Source organism: Malaya genurostris, chromosome 2 (genome assembly GCF_030247185.1).
Source record: "Malaya genurostris strain Urasoe2022 chromosome 2, Malgen_1.1, whole genome shotgun sequence".
NCBI lineage: Eukaryota > Metazoa > Arthropoda > Insecta > Diptera > Culicidae > Malaya > Malaya genurostris.
The window spans coordinates 318,350,833-318,370,661 of NC_080571.1; the positions used below are offsets into that span (position 1 = coordinate 318,350,833).

The 19,829-nt window shown below is 36.2% G+C and overlaps 2 protein-coding genes across 4 annotated transcripts in view; both read left to right on the plus strand.

The window, feature by feature from the left end:
- The first annotated feature begins 2,404 nt into the window (after positions 1-2,404).
- LOC131427631 (BLOC-1-related complex subunit 8 homolog) lies at positions 2,405-3,539 on the plus strand. Of its 2 annotated transcripts, XM_058591008.1 has the most exons (4): positions 2,405-2,447; positions 2,499-2,603; positions 2,669-2,846; positions 2,914-3,539. In XM_058591008.1, the coding sequence occupies exons 2-4, from the start codon at positions 2,558-2,560 to the stop codon at positions 3,224-3,226; spliced, it is 537 nt and encodes a 178-aa protein (XP_058446991.1). In that variant the 5' UTR covers positions 2,405-2,447; positions 2,499-2,557; the 3' UTR covers positions 3,227-3,539. The 2 variants fall into 2 exon arrangements, with proteins under 2 accessions (XP_058446991.1, XP_058446990.1); XM_058591007.1 differs by having other exon boundaries at positions 2,414-2,603.
- Positions 3,540-4,149: 610 nt separating this feature from the next.
- The window catches only part of LOC131431246 (very long-chain-fatty-acid--CoA ligase bubblegum), an 89,951-nt gene continuing 74,271 nt past the window's right edge, over positions 4,150-19,829 (plus strand). The window contains exon 1 of one of the 2 annotated variants that reach the window (XM_058596847.1): positions 4,150-4,528. The gene's annotated coding sequence lies outside the window, so the exon portion shown is untranslated. Of the gene's footprint in view, positions 4,529-15,176; positions 15,365-19,829 lie in introns of those variants that run through there. The other variant, XM_058596848.1, reaches the window with a different exon arrangement.

Here is a 19,829-nt window from a genome sequence, read left to right on the forward strand (position 1 = left end):
ACCGCTTTCGGCCAAACGAAGCAACTCCTTCGCTCTCTCATGTCATCAAGTCAAGGCAAAAGGTGGTCATATCGAGCAAAAGTGAGTTGATTCTGAATTTTGTATTATTTTTACACATTTTGTACTTTGAATTAAGTAAAAGTAATTTTCCAAACTGAATTTATGGCCTTTTTAATTGGTTACACTTCGAGTGCCGGACCCTGTAGACTAGTTGGAATTAAATGAGATTAGAGAAAATTATTTTGGAATGACATGAGTTTATTAGTATGAGATTGTCTAGAGTTTAGAGTGATTTGCCCCTTGACAATTTCCAATTCTCCCGAAACCGGATTCAGATGAACGGAATAGTCGAAGTTGGTTCGTTTGCTACCAACAAATATGACCTACAAATTGGAACAGTTTTGAACGTAGTTAAACTTATACTTACTATCTCATGCTATATTTCGTTTAAACCAATTAAACTAAATCTAACGAAACGAACCTGCGTTTCTGTTACTACTGCGTGCTAAGCAGCATGAATCAGCAGCTTGAAACATGTAGTAGGATTGTTATTATTATTATTGACATCACTACACAACGTGTACGTAAGCACGCCTTGTTCGTTTTGTGTTTTCTTCTTCTTTCGGTGTTGTACATATTGTCACTCTATATGGCGATTTGAAAACTTTGACACTCATCGCCCTGTAACTGCGGAACCGGAAGTCGGATCCAGATGAAATTTCACAGTAGGTTTAAAGACAGTATGAACTTCAATTCAAATCAAGATTTGTGAAAATCGGTTCAAGCATCGCAGAGAAATCGAAGTGAATTTAGTTTTAGGAGTTTTTCTTCTCCATTTTCGGTGCTCTCGGAACAGGAAAAGAGGGGACCAGTAGTGCCGAATTAAGTTTTTATGCCCACAAACTAACAAGCTCTGCAAACTAGAAGAATTTATCAGACAGTTTTATGGGATTTGTACCTGTTTTTAACCATCGTTCGTGGAAAAATACTAATAAAATTGGTAATTTTCCACTTATCACGCTTTAGTTCCGGAACCGGAAGTCGGATTCAGATAAAATGTTCCACAAATTTTTAGGATATTATAAGACCTTTCATTTGCATCTAAGTTTGCGAAAATCGGTTGAGTTGTTCCAGAGATAATTGAGTGTAAACTTTTTCTCAAATTTTCACATATTACCATATAACTCCGGAACCGGAAGTCACATTCAAATGAAATTCAATAGCAAACTATGGGACCATAATACCTTTTATTTGAATCTTAGTTTGTGAAAATCGGTTCAGCCATCTCTGAAAAAAATGAGTGCATATTTTTTTCACTTTTTTGGTACATATCATCCTATATCTCCGGAACCGGAAGTCGGATCGGAATGAAATTCAATAGCAGGCTATGGGACTATGAGACCTTTCATTTGAATCTTTGTTTGTGAAAATCGGTTTGGCCATCTCTGAGAAAAGAGAGTGCATATTTTTGTTACATACACACACATACACACACACACGGACGGACACACACACACAGACATTTGCTCAGTTCGTCGAGCTGAGTCGAATGGTATATGACATTCGGCCCTCCGGGCCTCGGTTAAAAAGTCGATTTTCACAGTGATTGCATAGCCTTTCTATATGAGAAAGGCAAAAAGTGGTTTGTTATAGTTTGATTATATTCCATCGAAATCATTTACTTATGTTGGTGCAACCGCATGAAGAAAGATGTGAACACTACTTAAACACAGCATTTGACAGCGAACTAGAACCAAAAGAACCACAAATTTCGGCTTCAAGCCAATTGTATGCAGATGACAATCACACCACCGGGGTGACCGAGATCTGCATTCTGTTACCCTCTCAGCAGGCCGTTCTATTTTGTTGGCCGTTGAGTGCTTGTTGAACGACATACTGCACGAAATATTCTTTCAGTTTGCTGGAACGGTTTGTTGCTGCTTTTTCTCTTGCAGAAATAGTGTGAAAAATAGGTGTTACCTTCATATAGAAAAAAAATTTATTGTTATTCTACGTGAAGTAGAAGTATTGTCTAGGTATGTAGTGTTAGTTTAAAATAATAAGTGGAATAAACTTCAGAAATTCTCCAGTAAAACTATTCCAACGGGGGTCCAACTCCACATATTAAAAATGGTTCAACAATGGACCTCTGTCTGCCGGGTTTGTTGAACGTAAAAAATAGCATTCGGTCTGTTTCCAAATCGGCAAACGAAGGTCCCGTGTTGGCCTCCCGTTGAACGATTGATTGGACGTTCATTGGACGAATGATCCAACGTATTGGACCAATGAAGGACCACCGTTGAACGTTTTTTTCTAAGAGGGTAGTTTCGCCTTCAGTTGAATTTGAACGTCTTTCTGAATTGAGCTGAGCATTCTTCGTTAAATGTGTGGTTAGAATAGGTTAGAAAATTCATTGAAAGAGTGCAAATCTGCAAACCCACTGAGAAGTAAACAACAATTTTTTGTGAAAAACATCAATATTTATTTTTATTGCATAGGATTCCGATTTCTGGGGCGAAGGTGAATTTTAGAAAAATTAAACAGGCATTCTTGCAAAATGTCCACCGTAAGTGATCCAGAACTGCAAGTTAAAGTCAGAAAGAGTAAGTAATTCAAATATTTATTCTCAGTAATGACAAATCAAAATATTTTCCCTTGTTCGGAACAGCTACTGAGAAAATTTCAGAAAACATGCATATAATCGCAAACGAACCAAGTTTAGCATTCTATCGGATACAAGAACACGTTCGGAAGGTTATACCGCTCATCGTTGATCGCCGAGGAGAAGTGTATCAACTGCAACAGGACTTGCAAGGCAAATGCTATGACATGGAATATGCGATTGGGTAAGGCTCATTAGCACTTTAGGAAGCAAGTGAAACGTACAATGATTCAATCGCATCATGCTTACAGTGCCATCCGAGAGATCGAGGCAGCGGACCAGTCGCTGAAGAACATACAGGAATCGTTGAAAAACGCAATATTTCTCAAGCAGCAGCTCAAGTACGTGGAATCACGACGACCGAAAAAAGATTCCAACAGTTCCGTCTACAAGCGCCTGTCGGCACACATAACGCTGGATCTACCGGATTTATCGGATTTTTCCGGGGTGGTTAGGGAAACCACCAATCGTGTCGAGCATATTATGTCGCACGCAAGAAGTTCCTCGAACAGCAACGTATCGGGTCCGGCGGAGTTGCAACGGTCCTACACGACACTACATTGAGCCATCGTTTTTAGTGCGAGACTTTTTTCGCTTCTGTGATTTCGGTTTATTTCCCATATATCTTGACTGATTTTTTTACCCATTCGGATTAGCGTATGCGAATAGTTTTGTATTGTACAAACTTTCTTTAAATATTATTGTTCATAATACTGTAAAAAATAAAGTGAATTCCGTTAATTACTAGTCATGAATTGTAAATGCTATAAATGAATATTAATCGAATATAACAATTAGACTACTTGCACGTATATGAAGACCGAATTATTCCTAACTTGTTTAGTAAGTGAATAAAACGTAAAAGTTAACAGAAAAATCATTCATTTTATTTATTATGTTCGATTTTATTTATCATCAATTATATGTTACTTGAGACTTTAGAACAGATTTGTTATTGCTATCTTTTGACAAATGAATTAGACGGAATAAATGAATAATTGATTTGTTCCGGTACCAGTAAGTGTTTCCTCCGTCCTAGTCACTGAGAAGTATACAAGATCCGCAGAGTCACTACAAGTACAAATCCAAAGGTACCTTGAAATCGGCATTAGAAAGGAAATTTGCTTGTTTCTATATTTCTCTGCTCGCTCCGCTTTAAGTCACTCAAACCTAAACGAACCACAACCAACTGTCTAAGGGTTTGCAAGTTAATCTGAATATCTGTGTGGGTGTTCCACTGCATGTATAGGTAAACCGCTAATGGGCGGAGGTTTCTTCAGTTGCGTGTGTGATCGTCATGCGAGTCCGGACATTACAACGGAGATTGTCGTCTTGTTGAAACCACCAAAGCGGCAAGGTGATTTCGATTGGATGATAGCCGCTCATCACACTGTTTGTTGCTATTCGTACTCGATCTCCGACTCGACTGCTAACGGCTGAGGGCAAAATTGCGATCGATAGTAAACAAGTCGTCTACACACCGTTGCATCGAGCAGATGAAACAACGTTCGGTTCTTTGCTCAAGTGGCGCGTTATGGTTGGCTTCTTTGCACAAACATTTTGTTCCGGCCACTCTCTTGCTAGCGTGGTTTGATTTGTTTGAGAGATTTTCAGTTTGTTTAGATGCATTTCCATCCAGTGTTGAAATAGTTGAATTGCTGTTTTAGTGAAGAACGTGTCATGAGCTGACATAGTAAGTGATAGGAACTGTTTGAGTGAACGGAGTCTCGTGAAAGTGGGCAGCTTTAATTCAAGTTAAAGAGAAAGCGGCAATTAAGCATATAGATAATTTAAAAGCCTGACAGTGTTATTGTTACAGCTTGAAAAGTACATAATTGGTTTAGGAAAAAACCAGCCGGTGTAAAGGTAAGCCTTTCAAATAAGAGACATATTCGTCGAAAAGGCCTAACCAATGACAAGTAATATGAGGCAACATCACCCAGATATTTTGTAGATCAACCTTCGTATGTAAATGGTTTCATGCATTGATTGATGTTTGTAATGTGAAAGTAAATATTCCGGGTGCTCTCATTTTACATCAGACCACATGTCGTAGTCGAGAGGGTGGGTTTAGTAGACACAATTATAATACGAAATATCGAAAACAGTTTTTATGTTACACGAATGGTGGTAATGAAGTAAACGTCACATACAGCACCATTCCACAAAATATTCTTTACACGAACACGATATGAGCTCACAAATTGAACTTAATATATATTGTTTCTATGCCATAAGTTGTTTGTTTAAAAGTTAGTATTAATAAAAATGCGTGTAATTAAAACATGTAAACGAACAACTTGCAACATGATTACAACAATGAGTTCTATTTAACACGAGGTTTTAGGTTTTACAAGTCGACAACTCAAATGAACTTGTGATGAATAACGCTCATGTTTGACATGTACCGGCGGTTTGTTCACATTTCCAATATCATGTGTTTTGAATTTAGAAATAACATGTAAATAAAACACCGTTAATTGTCAAATGATGTTCATTCAACGAATATTGTGAGGTTATGTCATGTTCGTGTAAAATCTAATAAGGTTTGACACGATCATAACATAACCTCACAAAATTATCAAGATCAACTGATTACTGAATGTTCAGCTGTTTAAAAGTCAGTAAAATTTTGCCAACATCCGTAGAAATAATTTGGCGTGACTACTGAATCGACAGAAAAATTGAGGTTACCTGTGACGGTAGAAAACCTCCATGTGATACTCAATCGGTATAATCGATTTTAACTTACTGAACATCAAACGCAATATTTTTCTGTTTTTGAGAAATATTGCAAATAGCTCACATGTTATCACATCAAAATAACGTACTATTTACGAATGTCACAGGAAATAAAACATCTCTTCGTATAATATTACAACTCTTAGAATGACACCAACATTTTCGTGATATTACATTGAAATCAATGTGAGCGAAAATGTTCAGCAATTTAGAAGTAATACTTAATAAATTTTAGTGTCGTTCTTAGGGCATGTTCAGTAGTGTTTTAGTTCCAGATGCGCAAGACCCTGATTCCTGAATTGGCAATAAATTCTAAAACAGAATTTTCAACTGAATTTTGGAACTTAATTCCGAAGCCGGCTCCTGGAATGAATTCAGGATCTGGGTTTTGAAGATGAATTCTAGCAATGGAGCTGAAATTTGAATCTGAATTTTAGAACTGTATTTTCAACTAAATTAATTCCCAGATCTAGATTCTTGACTTGATTCTGAACATACATTTTAGAGCTGGATTTCGAAAATGAATTCTTGGATTCTGACGTTAAATTTTGAATTCTGTAACTAAATTTTGGAATTGAGTTCTGGAGCTGAGTATTGGAACAGAATTTTGGAACTGTTATTCTGTAACTGAGTACTGGACTAGAACTCTTAAACTGAATCCTAGAACGCAAGAATGATCAATGCCGAGCAATAAAAAGACAAATAAATTTTTGAGCTGAGTTCTGAAACTGAATTCTGAACCTGAATTCTTGATTCTGGAACGCGAGAATGATAAAAACTGTCGACGGGCAAGAGAAAGACTAAATTTTGCAGCTGAATTCTGGAACTACCTTAGTTTTCGAACAGAAATTTGGAACTGAATTTAGTAACTGTAATTCTGTAACTGAATACTGGAACGGGATTCTGGAACTGGGATGTTCAAAATGAGAAAACCTAGCCCGCGACTTGTTTCGCTATTTAATTGCATTGATTACTAAAGTTTGGAAAAAAACTTTAATTTTGAGTTATTTATAGTTATCTCATACTACTGATAATTTGATCACGAATTGCTGATAGTATTTCCAATGACATGAAGCAAAAGTAATTCGATTACGTTGAATTCAATGAGAGATATTCGCGATCAAAAACTTATCACTCTTCCACAACGCTAATTTTGAAAAGGCGTTCCATATTAAAGTAAGACGTATTCACGTCAAAACTGACAAAAACAGCGTATTAATTTTGCAATAAAAGAAAAAAACATTAATTACATTTTTAATCGATGCTGTGAACCAATATAAACATGTTCGAAATTGAAAAAGGAAGACATACACGTTAAAAAACTTCTTTATTTAATATCATACGAAAAATTTTCTCTAATCTAATGCAAATGTAATGAACAATAAATTATCTGACATCACTTACACACTCTGAAGTCAACAAAACGCATTAAGATCAACCCACACAAAATCCAATTGAATAAGAGCTGAGAAAAAATGCAAAAAAATTCTGATTAGAATATATCAGACTGTAAACTTTCACTAATTTGATTATATTCACTTCCGATTTGCATATTCTAACAGATAAATAATTCTAATTGTTCTTTAGATAACATTTGGAGCCATTAGATGGGTCCATTTTGCAAAATGTGAGATCATCGTTGTCCGCTCCACGTTGTATTTTGCTCCAATGCAAATGACCAACTGCAGGATGACGCAAACGCTCTTGTTTGAAGCGAAATTGGTACGAAATACTAAAGCTATTTTGGTAGAGGGTTTTCCTTTGACGTGATTTCGTTTGTAGTTAGAACACTAGAGATGGTCGAGTAATCATTTTTTTTAAACCCGAACCTGACCCGTGACCCGATAAAAATAGAAATTGATCTAGAATTACCTTTATCGGAGATAATCGAAATATGACAAATCCTACAAAAAAGTGTTGTGTGAGTGATTTTCGCAGAGCTAGTCAAATTTTCGAACAGGAATATAGAAATCCTAATTCTGCACTGAAAAAATTGATTTTTAACAATTTATAGTCGATTTATAAGAAAAACTGAGGAGTATTTTTAAGTACGGTTCCCTCGAACATGGTAAATTTGAGGAGCAAAATAGGTTTTGCTACCATGTAAGTATGTTTTTTGATAATATACGAATGTTACCATAAATACATGTATAGTTGGTTACACGTTTTTGAAGTTTGAAAACACTATTCAGATTATTCATTTCAACAGAACTTATGTAGAAAGCACATTATTAAACTTGAATTGAACACAAATTAGAACATGACGAAATTTTTTTTGTTATTCTTGGTCTAAAATTGAAATTCATATAACTTTTTTTTTTCAGATTTTCACCATTATCGAAGCACAACTATTTCAAGTTTTGAAATAACTAGAAGTAATATGTCAGGAATACCATGGCTCTATGGTTATAAGCAAAAGTACAATGTTAAAAAAGAAACGGTCGTGGTTTCGCCCAATTGTAATAGTTATTTTTATAATATAACTATTCAATATTACTAATCTAGAGCCAAAATTATTTATAGTAACATTGTACTTGACTATTGTTGAAATCATCCGATTTAATTGTCTGGTGAGGTGGCTTTTTGTGACGAAATCTACACATTCATTTTACAAAGTTTGATTGTAATCTGAGATTATTCTACCCAAGTTTTTTTTTCAATTTTCTGCAGACATTTTTATATTTTATCTGAAATTTCGGTGTCGTGAACAGAAGTATTCTCGCGGGATACTTTTTTAAAATAACTGCGGAATTACGAGTGTTTCGTCATAATAGCTTGACAGGTGATTTAAATTCTCAAAAAAAAATTATAATAATAAATAAATAAATTACTAAACCTAGCCCCATTAGTCAAAATCACGCGCAAATCACGGGGCTTCTATTTTAGAAACGGATGATGAGGAACGATCATCCGATTTTTTGCGTTGTCTCTTTACTGTAATTTTGCTCGTAAAAGTTAGCTCTTTGCGCTCTAGCACTGGTTCGGTTGGATGAACTCTACGTACCAAAAAAAGATGTTGGGCATAGCCGTTGCTGTGGATTTTCAACAGATTCTTCTCGTGGCGGTTTTACTTTATGTCGGACCTAACCCAATTTTGACCCTAACTGCTGTACAGGTTTGACAGCAGTCAAGGTTAAAATTAAATTGAACGACAGTTTTTCAGATTTAGTTTGGAAAACCTGGTAAAGTATTTTGGATCTTGTTCGTTTCTTTCTCTGCCATCTATCATAGTATTCAAGCATAATATATTTTTTCATTAATAGTTATTAACAACGGACTGATACCAGTTTAAATATAAAATAGAGCATTTGTGGAATGTGATGATTTTTTTCGAAATACAGACCCAAACCTAAAACCGAGAGAACAACAAATTATTCACAAATATTTCGGAAGACAAATTGTTTAGACCACGGTAGTTCCTTACATTATTACGATCACCGGTTTACACAGGAAACATATAGAACTGCTTCCAAATCATCGGAAAATCCTTTGATCTGTTAAATATCATGCAGAGAGTCACGACTAGCAGTTTCACAATGGATGTACAGTATGCGTCAGAAAATAATGAGACTCAACAACATTTTTAATTTCATTGTGACTTAGCTAAGACAAGACCTGCTGCTTTTGATCCAATTTTATGTCAGAATGGACCAGTTTTTGATTGGTTGATTTTGATGTTGCTACCCGCCCATTGTAAAAAAGAGAAAAACTTTTGCAGAGTGCGCGAGAAACGATGCCAAGTATAGAGAAAATCAGAAAACAGATAATAAAATGTATGACTTTGGCTCACCAATGACAATGAACATTTTCAGAGAATATTTCATTGTTTTTTCAACCTCATCTGTAATGCGTAATTAAAATCAGCATCAAGCCGTTTTTTATTTTGGTGAATCAACGTGTAATCAAAAAAGATCTGTTAAATTAGTGTTAATTCGAAAGTGTATCTTCTATCCAAACTTGACTTTTTTCTGGATTCCAAACGATCGAGTATTACGTCAACAATGGGTTCGATTTTGCGTTCAACATGAAAGATATACTTCGTGTTTTGTCATCAAAGCAGGAATGAGAATTGGTGGCGTGAATCAAACTGTAGGAAAGTTGAGAAAATATAATAACTAGATTTTTTAAAAGTAATATTTTCCAAATGAAAAAAAAAGTCAGATGGTTTTACTAGTGTTTCATCGACTAAAAAAAGTATTATATGGTGATGAAAACGTTGAGGAGGATAAACTTGATAACAATTTATAACTATCTTCTATGCGTGAGACTTGTGCGAATAATGAATTTTTTGTAAACCAAATTTACAATTTAAAAAATAACGCAGAAAAAAAATCAACAGCAAAAGTATGCTCATTTCATTTGGGACATCTGGGCGCGAAGTAATGTAAGGATGTCATCCTTGTCGTATATTTAAAAAAATTTGCTCGGAAAAAATATTCTTGCAAAATTTTGTAAAACTAGGTTGAGTGACTAGAGAGGTAAGGTAGTATTAGTGAAAGTCTCAAAATTTTCTGACGCATACTGTACATCCAAAAATGAAAACAAGTCTCGAGACCAGGTAAATGAAATGAAAAGGCGGGTGGGTAATGTCAGAGACATAACTGGATGTCGTGAATACGAAAACAACTGACATGTTCCTTAACACTTCCGAATATCAATTAGTTGATCAATCGTATGAATTATGCAAGCATTCCCCTTTTCCACATTTTTCGCAAAAACAAATAAGGCTTCACTTGATCTCGATTACTGTGAATTTCACACAGCGAAAAGTGCAAAAATCTAACCAAACTGTTCTAGATTTGCACTAAACTGAGGATATTTCCTTTCGATTTGCGAACAACAAATCCTAATAGTTCTTTAGGAAACTTTTAGAGCCATTAGAACGGCTGATTTTGTATAATGCTCTTCACCGTTGCTTTTTCACCAATGCAAATGACTGGCAGCTGTGACGTAATCGCTCTTGTCGGAGGCGAAACTAGCTTTGCAAACGACACAAAATACATCTGCTCGCAGTGGCGATAGAATCCAAACTGATCCAATTTTTGTTGAGAGGCTTGTTTTTACCTGATTTCGTTTGTAGCTTTTTCACTAATGGGCGGTCCTAAAGGCTATAAAAATAGCAGCAAATAGAATTTTAATTATTTCATTTCGGATTAGCATTTCATTGAAAGAAACTATCAGGATGTTGTACGGGATTCATTCTTGCCTTTCAAAAGGACCAAATTGTGGAACTCACTACGATATTAAACACTCTTCGGAACATTTTCTCGAACGATTTGTTGTACAGCAGCAGATATTTTGTTCTCTTCCTCAGAACGCGTTCTGATTGGCTGGTGTTGACATGGGTCAAATGAGACAGGGTTTTCAATAGTGTACTATTGAAATACTTCAATGCTTTTTCTATACACGCCTCAGTTGAAAAATTTCGATTCTATTGGTAGTTAGATTATATAAATCCTTCTACAGATCACTGAGCTATGAGCTTTAAAATACGAGAAAGGCAAACGCGCCTTATGAATTATCCTCTTTGATACTCGTTTATACCAAACATTTCAGAAAAGTTTAATTTTGAATTATTTGAAATAATGTCACACAACTGAATATTTTATCATAAAATTGTGATAATATTTCCGATGGCATGTAGCAAAAATCATGTTGATTCGTTAGATACAACAAGAGATATTCACGATCAAAAACTTATCACTCTCTCAGAGGGTAAATTTTGAAATGGCACCCCATAGTAAAGTATGGTATGTAGCAAAAATTTGTACGTAAAATGTGAGAGCTAAATGTCTTGGTAATGTGATGTCTTTGATAACGGACAATTCAAAAGTGCTTTTTTCTGTATTAACAAACATATTAGTAACCCTTGGTGGCTCAGATGCTAAACACGCGAAACACAATGATTTCAAGACGTTTTTAAAGCGAGGAGGAGGAACTTCTCAGAATTTTGAAAAATTCTTGACTTTAGAAACCAAGTACAAGAGCATACTTCGGGCCAAGAAATGTAGCTATTAGAGACATTTTGTCGAAGGTTTGTCAAGAGAAACCTCAATGAGCACTCTTTGTAATACGGGCAGACGAATGAGGAATCATAACGTAGAAAATGAGAGTGAGGAATTCTCGAACCGATGGATATTTGACATTGCGAGGAAAGTTTGTCCAGATTCTGTTCCAACGCATAGCATTATTAGGGAGTCTTCTCCAAATAATGGTTCCATTGATAGCCCCTTTTGAATGATGGAATTTTCCATAGCACTCATGTCTTGTAACAATAACGCTCCTGGATTGGACAGAATTAAATTCAACTTGGTGAAGAATCTGCCCGACCTGGCAAAAAAACGTTTGTTGGAATTGTTCAACAAGTTTCTTGAGCAAAATATTGTTCCACCTGACTGGAGGCAAGTGAAAGTTATCGCCATTCAAAAGCCGGGGAAACCAGCTTCCAATCACAACTCATATAGACCCATTGCAATGTTGTCCTGCATCAGCAAATTGTTCGAAAAAATTATTCTTCGACGTCTCGACACCTGGGTCGAGACGTACGGTTTGTCGTCTGATACTCAGTTTGGCTTCCGTAGAAATAGAGGGACGAATGATTGCCTTGCATTACTTTCGTCTGACATCCAAATTGCCTTCGCTCAAAAACAACAAATGGCATCTGTATTTTTAGACATAAAAGGAGCATTTGATTCAGTTTCCATTGATGTTCTTTCAGACAAGCTCCATCAACATGGACTTCCAGCGGTTATAAATAATTATTTGCACAACCTTTTGTCAGAGAAGTGCATGTATTTTTCACATGGCGATTTGGCAACAATCAGAATTAGCTACATGGGTCTCCCGCAAGGCTCATGTCTCAGTCCGCTCCTCTTAAATTTTTTCGTGAACGACATTGACAGCTGTCTCGTAACCCCATGTACACTGAGACAATTGGCAGATTATGGCGTGGTTTCAGTTACTGGATCCAAAACTATTGATCTGCAAAAACCATTGTAAGATACCTTAGATAACTTGTCCGCTGAGGCTGTTCATCTGGGTATCGAATTCTCTGCGGAGAAAACAGAGCTGGTCGTCTTTTCAAGAAAGCATGATCCCGCGCAGCTTCAGCTTCATATGATGGGAAGATCCAACAGGTTTTGACTTTCAAATACCTCGCGGTGTGGTTTGATTCCAAATGTACGTGGGGAGGACACATTAGGTATCTGATAACAAAATGCCAACAAAGAGTAAATTTTCTTCGAACAATAACAGGATCTTGGTGGGGTGCTCATCCGGAAGATCTAATAAAATTGTATCAGACAACGATACTTTCAGTGATGGAATATGGATGCGTTTGGTTTCGTTCCGCTGCAAACTCTCATATTATCAAATTAGAGCGAATTCAATATCGTTGTTTGCGAATTGCTTTAGGCTGCATGCATTCGATACATACAATGAGTCTTGAAGTTCGGGCGGGAGTTCTTCCATTGAAGGATCGTTTTTGGGAGCTTTCGTCGCGACTGCCAATAAAATGTGAGATACTGAATCCCCTAGTTATTAAAAACTTTGAAAGACTAGTCGAGCTTCAATCTCAAACGTAATTCGTGACAGTATATTTTAACCAAATGTCACAGGAAATCAACCCTTCAAGATATATTCCTATCCGTGACACCCTCCTAAATGTCCCTGACTCAACTTTATTTTTCGATACATCCATGCAGCGCGAAGTGCGTGGAATTCCGGAACACCTATGCTCGTTGGAGATCCCAAAAATATTTACAAGTAAGTTCAGGCATATTGACTCTGAGAAAATGGTTTACACGGACGGATCACGAATTAAAGAGACTACTGGGTTTGGTATATTCAACAATAATGTTTCGGTTTCATTTAGGCTTCAAGAACCTGCATCTGTTTATATAGCAGAGTTAGCAGCAGTTCATTATAGTTTGAGTGTAATCGTCACATTAACTCCAAACCATTATTTTCTCTTCACAGATAGTCTGAGTGTAATTGAAGTCATTCACTCAAACACTGCTGGCAAAAATGAACCGTGTTTCTTGGCCAAAATAAAACAGTGTCTAAACGACATATTGAATAAAAATTATCAAATTACAATAGTTTGGGTCCCGGCTCATTGCTCCATTCTAGAAAATGAAGAGCCGATATTTTAGCCAAACGTGGTGCTATTGAGGGTGAAATTCATGAGAGACCAATTGCTTTCAACGAATTCTATAGCGCGTCTCGCCAAAGAACACTTGCCAGCTGGTAAGCTTCTTGGGATAAAGATGATCTGGGTCGGTGGATGCACTCAATTATTGCTAAAATATCGACAAAGGCATGGTTCATTAAATCCATTGGAGTTCCAATTTAAATTTTATTTTATGTTAGACTCCTTTCGCTTCCATGAGTTCAACTAATAGCCAGCTATATTATATTGAATAAATATGATGAACCGATACAAACAAACCTGAAATAGTAATGTATTTTATTTAATGTAATTTATAATAGCAAATCGCTTGATAAAAACAGTGTTTAGATTAACTAACGAATACCTACATACTAATATGATATTCGAAATGTATTAGGTTTAAAGTACTATGTATTGTGGATGCCATGGCGATGAAAAACTATGAAATAAACGTATTTATGAAAAAAATTAGTACACTTCACTGTCAGTACTGCTAGTTTTAAATATTTAAAATAGGTTTTTAAAAAGAATTTTATATTGCACTAGAAGCGTAAATAGTTTATTACCTTTTTTGCTAGTACGAAAATCGTAGTAATAATATCCCTCAGTAAGGTAACATCGCGTTTTTTTGTATTATTTTCTACAAAATCTGAGCTGAAGACTAACAGTGAAAAAATGCATCAAAACATTTACACTCAAGTTTGGCAATCACTTACATTACGGGCTGGTATTGCTAACCGTATATGTATATCAAATGGAACATGAAAAATAGAGACCCCGGTGGTTCATGAATGGACCAGAAAAACGGAACACTCGCCTTTCCATTTCTTCCACGTTGTGCCCCATTGCGATATGATTTTCTTCTAGCGTTTCGTACAAGCATTTCACCTAAGCAAACAACTCTCACTCTCGGAATTTGGCCGCGGTACGGCGGAGGCCCGTTCGATACATATTTCCCTTCGTTCGTTATCCCCTCTGTTTCGCGAGATTAACGGACAGCGAGAGAAAAAAAATCTCACGTGTTTTTCTGCGAACTATGACGATTTAGGTGAATCGCGCGCGATATGTAATTAAAATGTGTGTTGCGGAGACGTACGGCAGAAGCGAAAGGGCTCCGATGGTTGAGTGAGTGTCGCAGCAAGACCCGAGGCTCATGAATCGAGTTCGATTTTTTTTCGGTTAAAATGTTTCACAGGTTTCGGAACAAAAAATCCCGCAAGTAACGTTTCGATGGAACCAAGTTCCAGCGTGAAGGATAGTCCGCCCAAAGGGTGTATGGAAGTAATAAAAACTACGATTGCCATGCTGATCTTGCTTGATCTCGTGTTTTGCATCGTGCCTTCACAACTACTTTCGCTAGTTAAAAATGGTGTTTCCTTAAATGACGCTCGTAGTAGAAGTAAGTGAAAATCAACGGTTGTTTCTGAAAACATGGCGTTCAACAGAGTTCAAAAGTAGTAAAAGAAATCAGTTTCCAAAGTGACATAGTTTATGATCGACTGTCAAGGCAACGTACAACGTGAAGAGGAACAGCAGCCACTCCGGTGCAACCCGGGATAGAGAGATAACAGTACAGTAGAAGTTTTCTTGTGAGCAATTCGATATTGTGTGATATTAAGGTGATAAACTACTCACGTAGGTTACGGTCAGCTCGGTGTTGGTGGATTAATATCGCATTCAACGTTGTGTATGAAGACGCCAATGTGGGAAAGAACGTGAACACTAAACCAGTTGGATAGACTAGTGAACATAGTAAATAATTGTGTGGAGTCAGTTGATAGCGAAACAAAGTTAGTTTCATTATAGTATAATTACTGACTCATATTTTTGTTCGCGGATCTGTAATACGGTTTGTATGGGTTCGTATGACAATGAGTGTGTAATTTGATGTCACTTTTGCATGCTTGAGTCGGCTGTTTCCGCTCTCACGGTATACGAAGCCGAATATTTCAAATTGGTTTTTAATTTTGGGTTATCATTCTTCTGTAAACAATTACAACAAAACAATGTCTTCCTGAAATTGTTTGTATTCATTATCTTTAAACTCTATGCTTAGCGTTGTTACTCGGGGTATCATTTTTAGGTAATTATAAGTTTGTGCTTCGGCATTTTGGCAAATCGGCAAGTTTTACAAAGAATTCGGTTAACCATTACGTTTCGAGATTTTGTTCAAATAAATTTGACAACCGCAGTCACCTGTCTGGAAGCTTTTGTCTCTTTTCAGCAATTATTTTCTCATTATTTTAATATCATTCTAATTTGCCATTTGCTTCACAGTGGCCCAATATTTTTCTATTGGACAAAGTTCTAGGGTGCTCGGAGGATTGTTGTTCTTTGAACCAATGTTGATGTTCTTTCATGCATATTTGCATACCACTCCTAACATTACACTCCGAGTTTCAACTCACAATAAGTTGTTTGGCCTGATATTGCGTTTTGCATTGTGGTGAAGTCAATGCAAGACGCAATATCAGGCCAAACAACTTATTGTGAATTAAAACACCGGGAGGGTAATGTTGGAGACATAACCAGATGACGTGAATATTTCGCTTTCTACACACTTCTGACTATCGAAAATCGGTTTCTCCGAGTTTACCTTCTTTGCTTCAGAATTGCAACGAACGAAGAAACAACCAAATAGTTCTTTTGTAATCAATTTTTGGTTCTTGGAGGGACCAAATTTTTTTTATATTAGGGGGTTTTCCTCTGAATCAAAACAAACATTGCCACTATTTCGGTATAGTTGCTATTGAATAGGTTCGAGTGCGTCTTCCTTTGATAAGAAATCATTAAATTTTGCTAGTTTTCAGTCACTTGGTGTGAATAACGGCTTTTAGTTACGCGCAATGATTGCGAAGGTCAGCTGTCTAATGTGAATAACAATGCCATTTTGCCTACGAGCGACGAATTGGTTGAAACTTCTGGTCCTTTTCTATCAAAAGTACAAGAAATGTTTCGATCATAGTTTTTCTATTTTACTCGTCCAGTTGAACAGCGGAATTGATATGTATCTGACCACATCTAAAACCGTCGCCCGAGTGCGAGAAATACAAGCAAGCTTGATTAATATACCTGCTCGATTGCAAAAGTTCGAGATATCTTAATTGTAAAACATAATCATAAATTGCAAAAATTATGTTGATACATTAGATCGAAATGACCACTATTCCCGGTGCTTCCGGAACCGGGGATCAGGAATCAGGATAGCCGGAATCGGTTTGTTTAGTTGACTACTGAAAATGACTATCGATTTGTGTAGTTTTGAGACCAGAAAAAAATTGTTTAACGTTTTTTGTTTCGCCGGTTTAAGTTACGGTGTACAATATTGAACACACTTTACCCTATAACTCCGGAACCGGAACCACATACACACACATACATGCACACACACACACACACTTGACATAACTATTCACAAATGTTATGTTAGTTCATACCAAAGAAAGTTTCTTATTTTATTCAAGATTGAAAAGAAAATTCCCAACAGAATCTCTTGGTGTTTTTTTTTAGAAATATAAGTAATATGAGAAAGGCATCATTACACCACTAGATTATTTGGTAGGTTCGAGAAACATCCAAGTGAACATGATTGCTTTCTACCTGTTTCTGATTGTATTAAAGAAAATAAAAGATTAAACCTTCAGAAGCATACAGTACAATGCGCATTTTACACGCATAATTGTTCTTCCAACCAGTGTTGGGAAAAAAATCAAAATTTCGAAAATCTCGACTGAAATTTTTTGCAAGTAATTCAGACAAAAAAATTATGGATCAGAAAACTCACTGAAGAAAAGTTCACTACTGTTTTTTGCCAATGTGATTCTCACAGAAACTGATCTCACATGACAAAAAACAGTTGTGAAAGGTTCGTTAGCGAACATTCTCCCCGAGGATATTCAAGAAAAAAGTTCGCACATTCAATATATCTGATATCACTCTTGAACAGAAGTTTTTCGGGAAATGAATTTTCATAACCGTTACATCTGAACCTTTTGCAGAAGACAAGATGAATAAATACGCCGATGAAGAAATACTGAACCTTTCTGAAAATGTTCAGTGCGCGTTGGGTGGTTGAAATGAAAAAAAAACTGAATTTATTGCTTTGTAATTTGATGCTGGGATTAATAATAGTTATAATGATAAAAAACATTAATAAAAACCTGTTTTAATCCACCTAGTGGTGTGATGATGCCTTTCTCATATCAATCATACTATCATATATAATACTGTGGTATTCTACGAAATAATTCTCTTCGATTCCTCAAAAGAATAACCGAAATCGGTTTGTTTGGCCGTCTACTGATAAAAACTATCAATTATAGAAGATTTGAGGTCGATTTAGAAAACTTTCTATGGTTTTTCGTCATTGATGGTATAAATTTTTTTACATACTTTACCCTATAACTCCGGAACCGGAAATCGGATCCAAATAATATTCAGGAATTTTGCATGGAACCACAAGACCTTTCATTTGAATCTAAGTGTGTGAAAACCGGTTCAGCCATCTCCGAGAAAAGTTAGTGCAAAGAAACGATACATACACACATACGCACACACACACACACAAACACACACACACACACACACATACACACACCGACATTTTACGTACTCGACGAACTGAGTCGAATGGTATATGACACTCGGCCCTCCGGGCCTTGGTTCAAAAGTCGGGTTTCACAGTGATTGCATAACCTTTCTATATGAGAAAGGCAAAAACCAATCACAAAGTATGTAATGCAGCTGATTAAAAAATATTACTCAATGTTGCGTATTCGAGACATGTAAAATAGTGCGCGCCTGTTACTTCTATAAATCAAATTCATGCTAAATAGTGTTTTAATGTGGAACACATTTTTGTTTTCTATATAGGGGTGCAAACTAGAAACTCAAGAAAAATACATGCAGAAATGTGGTCAGGTTTTGAACAATTACAGCTCAGTCAATTTTGTATCAATTATTAATATCATGTCACCATTTGATTGGAAATATTTCTACGTATTGATTTGAATGTTCATAACCATGTATTTTCAATAGTATATCATTAAAATGTTGATTATTAGCTAGCAGTATCCTATTTTGCATGCAAAAAATCTCCGGCATACCGGATTTCCCTGCCATAGTCGACGGTTTTGAAGGAGTAAGCGATATATCAAAGGGAAAGCAGCGCTCTGATTGGTCAATCAATGCAAAAACGAAGCTGTTGGAAGCACGCGAAGCTATAAATATAAGTAAAATTATAGCTAACGTTTCAGTCCTACACGTAGCATGCTAAGGGTAGGTTGTTGCTAGACAGCAAGACAAAAAGTGCCATAAAACGATTTGAAGCTTTAATTGCTATGCCCTGATCTTGTGTCATGAAAGATTGGATGAAATCCCATGTTATGTCGTTTCACCTGAGAAATTGACAACTACCCCAGGGTAAATTTTGAGTGCATATGATTAATTTTTAATTTATATAAGATGAACTCGATTGATAATGAGAAAAAGTTTATCGCTTCAACCCAAATCGCAGAATGGTAGAGAAACGCTACAAAAACAACTACTTGCATACAAAACTTGAACACAAGCTTGGCGAAAAGAAGCTTAAATATCGATATCTGTATCGCAAGCATGTACAAACATATAATTGCATACATTTCGGCTATTGATGTAATTTCGTCGGCTAAAAAACAAATACAAATCATGACAAATATAGTCTATATTTTGGGTACGCGTGTTCGGTGTTGGTTCATAATAAAGACTAAGCAGACTCTCGTGCATTTGCGGATTCAAAAGTGTGACGATTAATTGAAAATGTCGATCATTAGAAATTTTGGTTGCCTTGTTCCACATCAATGGCTCGAACAACCCCATGGGGCTGATCCTTGTAGTTTTATTGAATTTATTCTAAATAGTGCAGTGTAACCAATCAGCTGTTATTAAAACAATCTTTCGTTGCAATAATCACTATCTTGAATGTGCAAAAAAACTGCAAGGATCAGCCCCATGGGGTTGCTCGAGCCATTGATGTGGAACAAGGCAACCAACATTTCTAATGATCTACATTCAAACAGTTCAATCAATCGTCACACTTTTGAATCCGCAATTGCACGAGAGTCAGCTTAGATTGATTTTTATTAGGAACCAACACCGAACATGCGAAACCAGAATATTGACTCTGTTTGTCTTGATTTTTATTTGTTTTGTGGCCGACGAAATTTCATCATTATCCCAAATGTATGCAATTATATTTTTGTACATGCAATACGGATT

Bases quoted from the DNA above. Each gene is read 5' to 3' on its own strand.
- LOC131427631 (XM_058591008.1), top strand. From the start codon at position 2,558: ATGTCCACCGTAAGTGATCCAGAACTGCAAGTTAAAGTCAGAAAGA. The intron at 2,604-2,668 runs GTAAGTAATTCA...TGTTCGGAACAG, and splicing joins GCAAGTTAAAGTCAGAAAGA to CTACTGAGAAAATTTCAGAA. The intron at 2,847-2,913 runs GTAAGGCTCATT...TCATGCTTACAG, and splicing joins GACATGGAATATGCGATTGG to TGCCATCCGAGAGATCGAGG.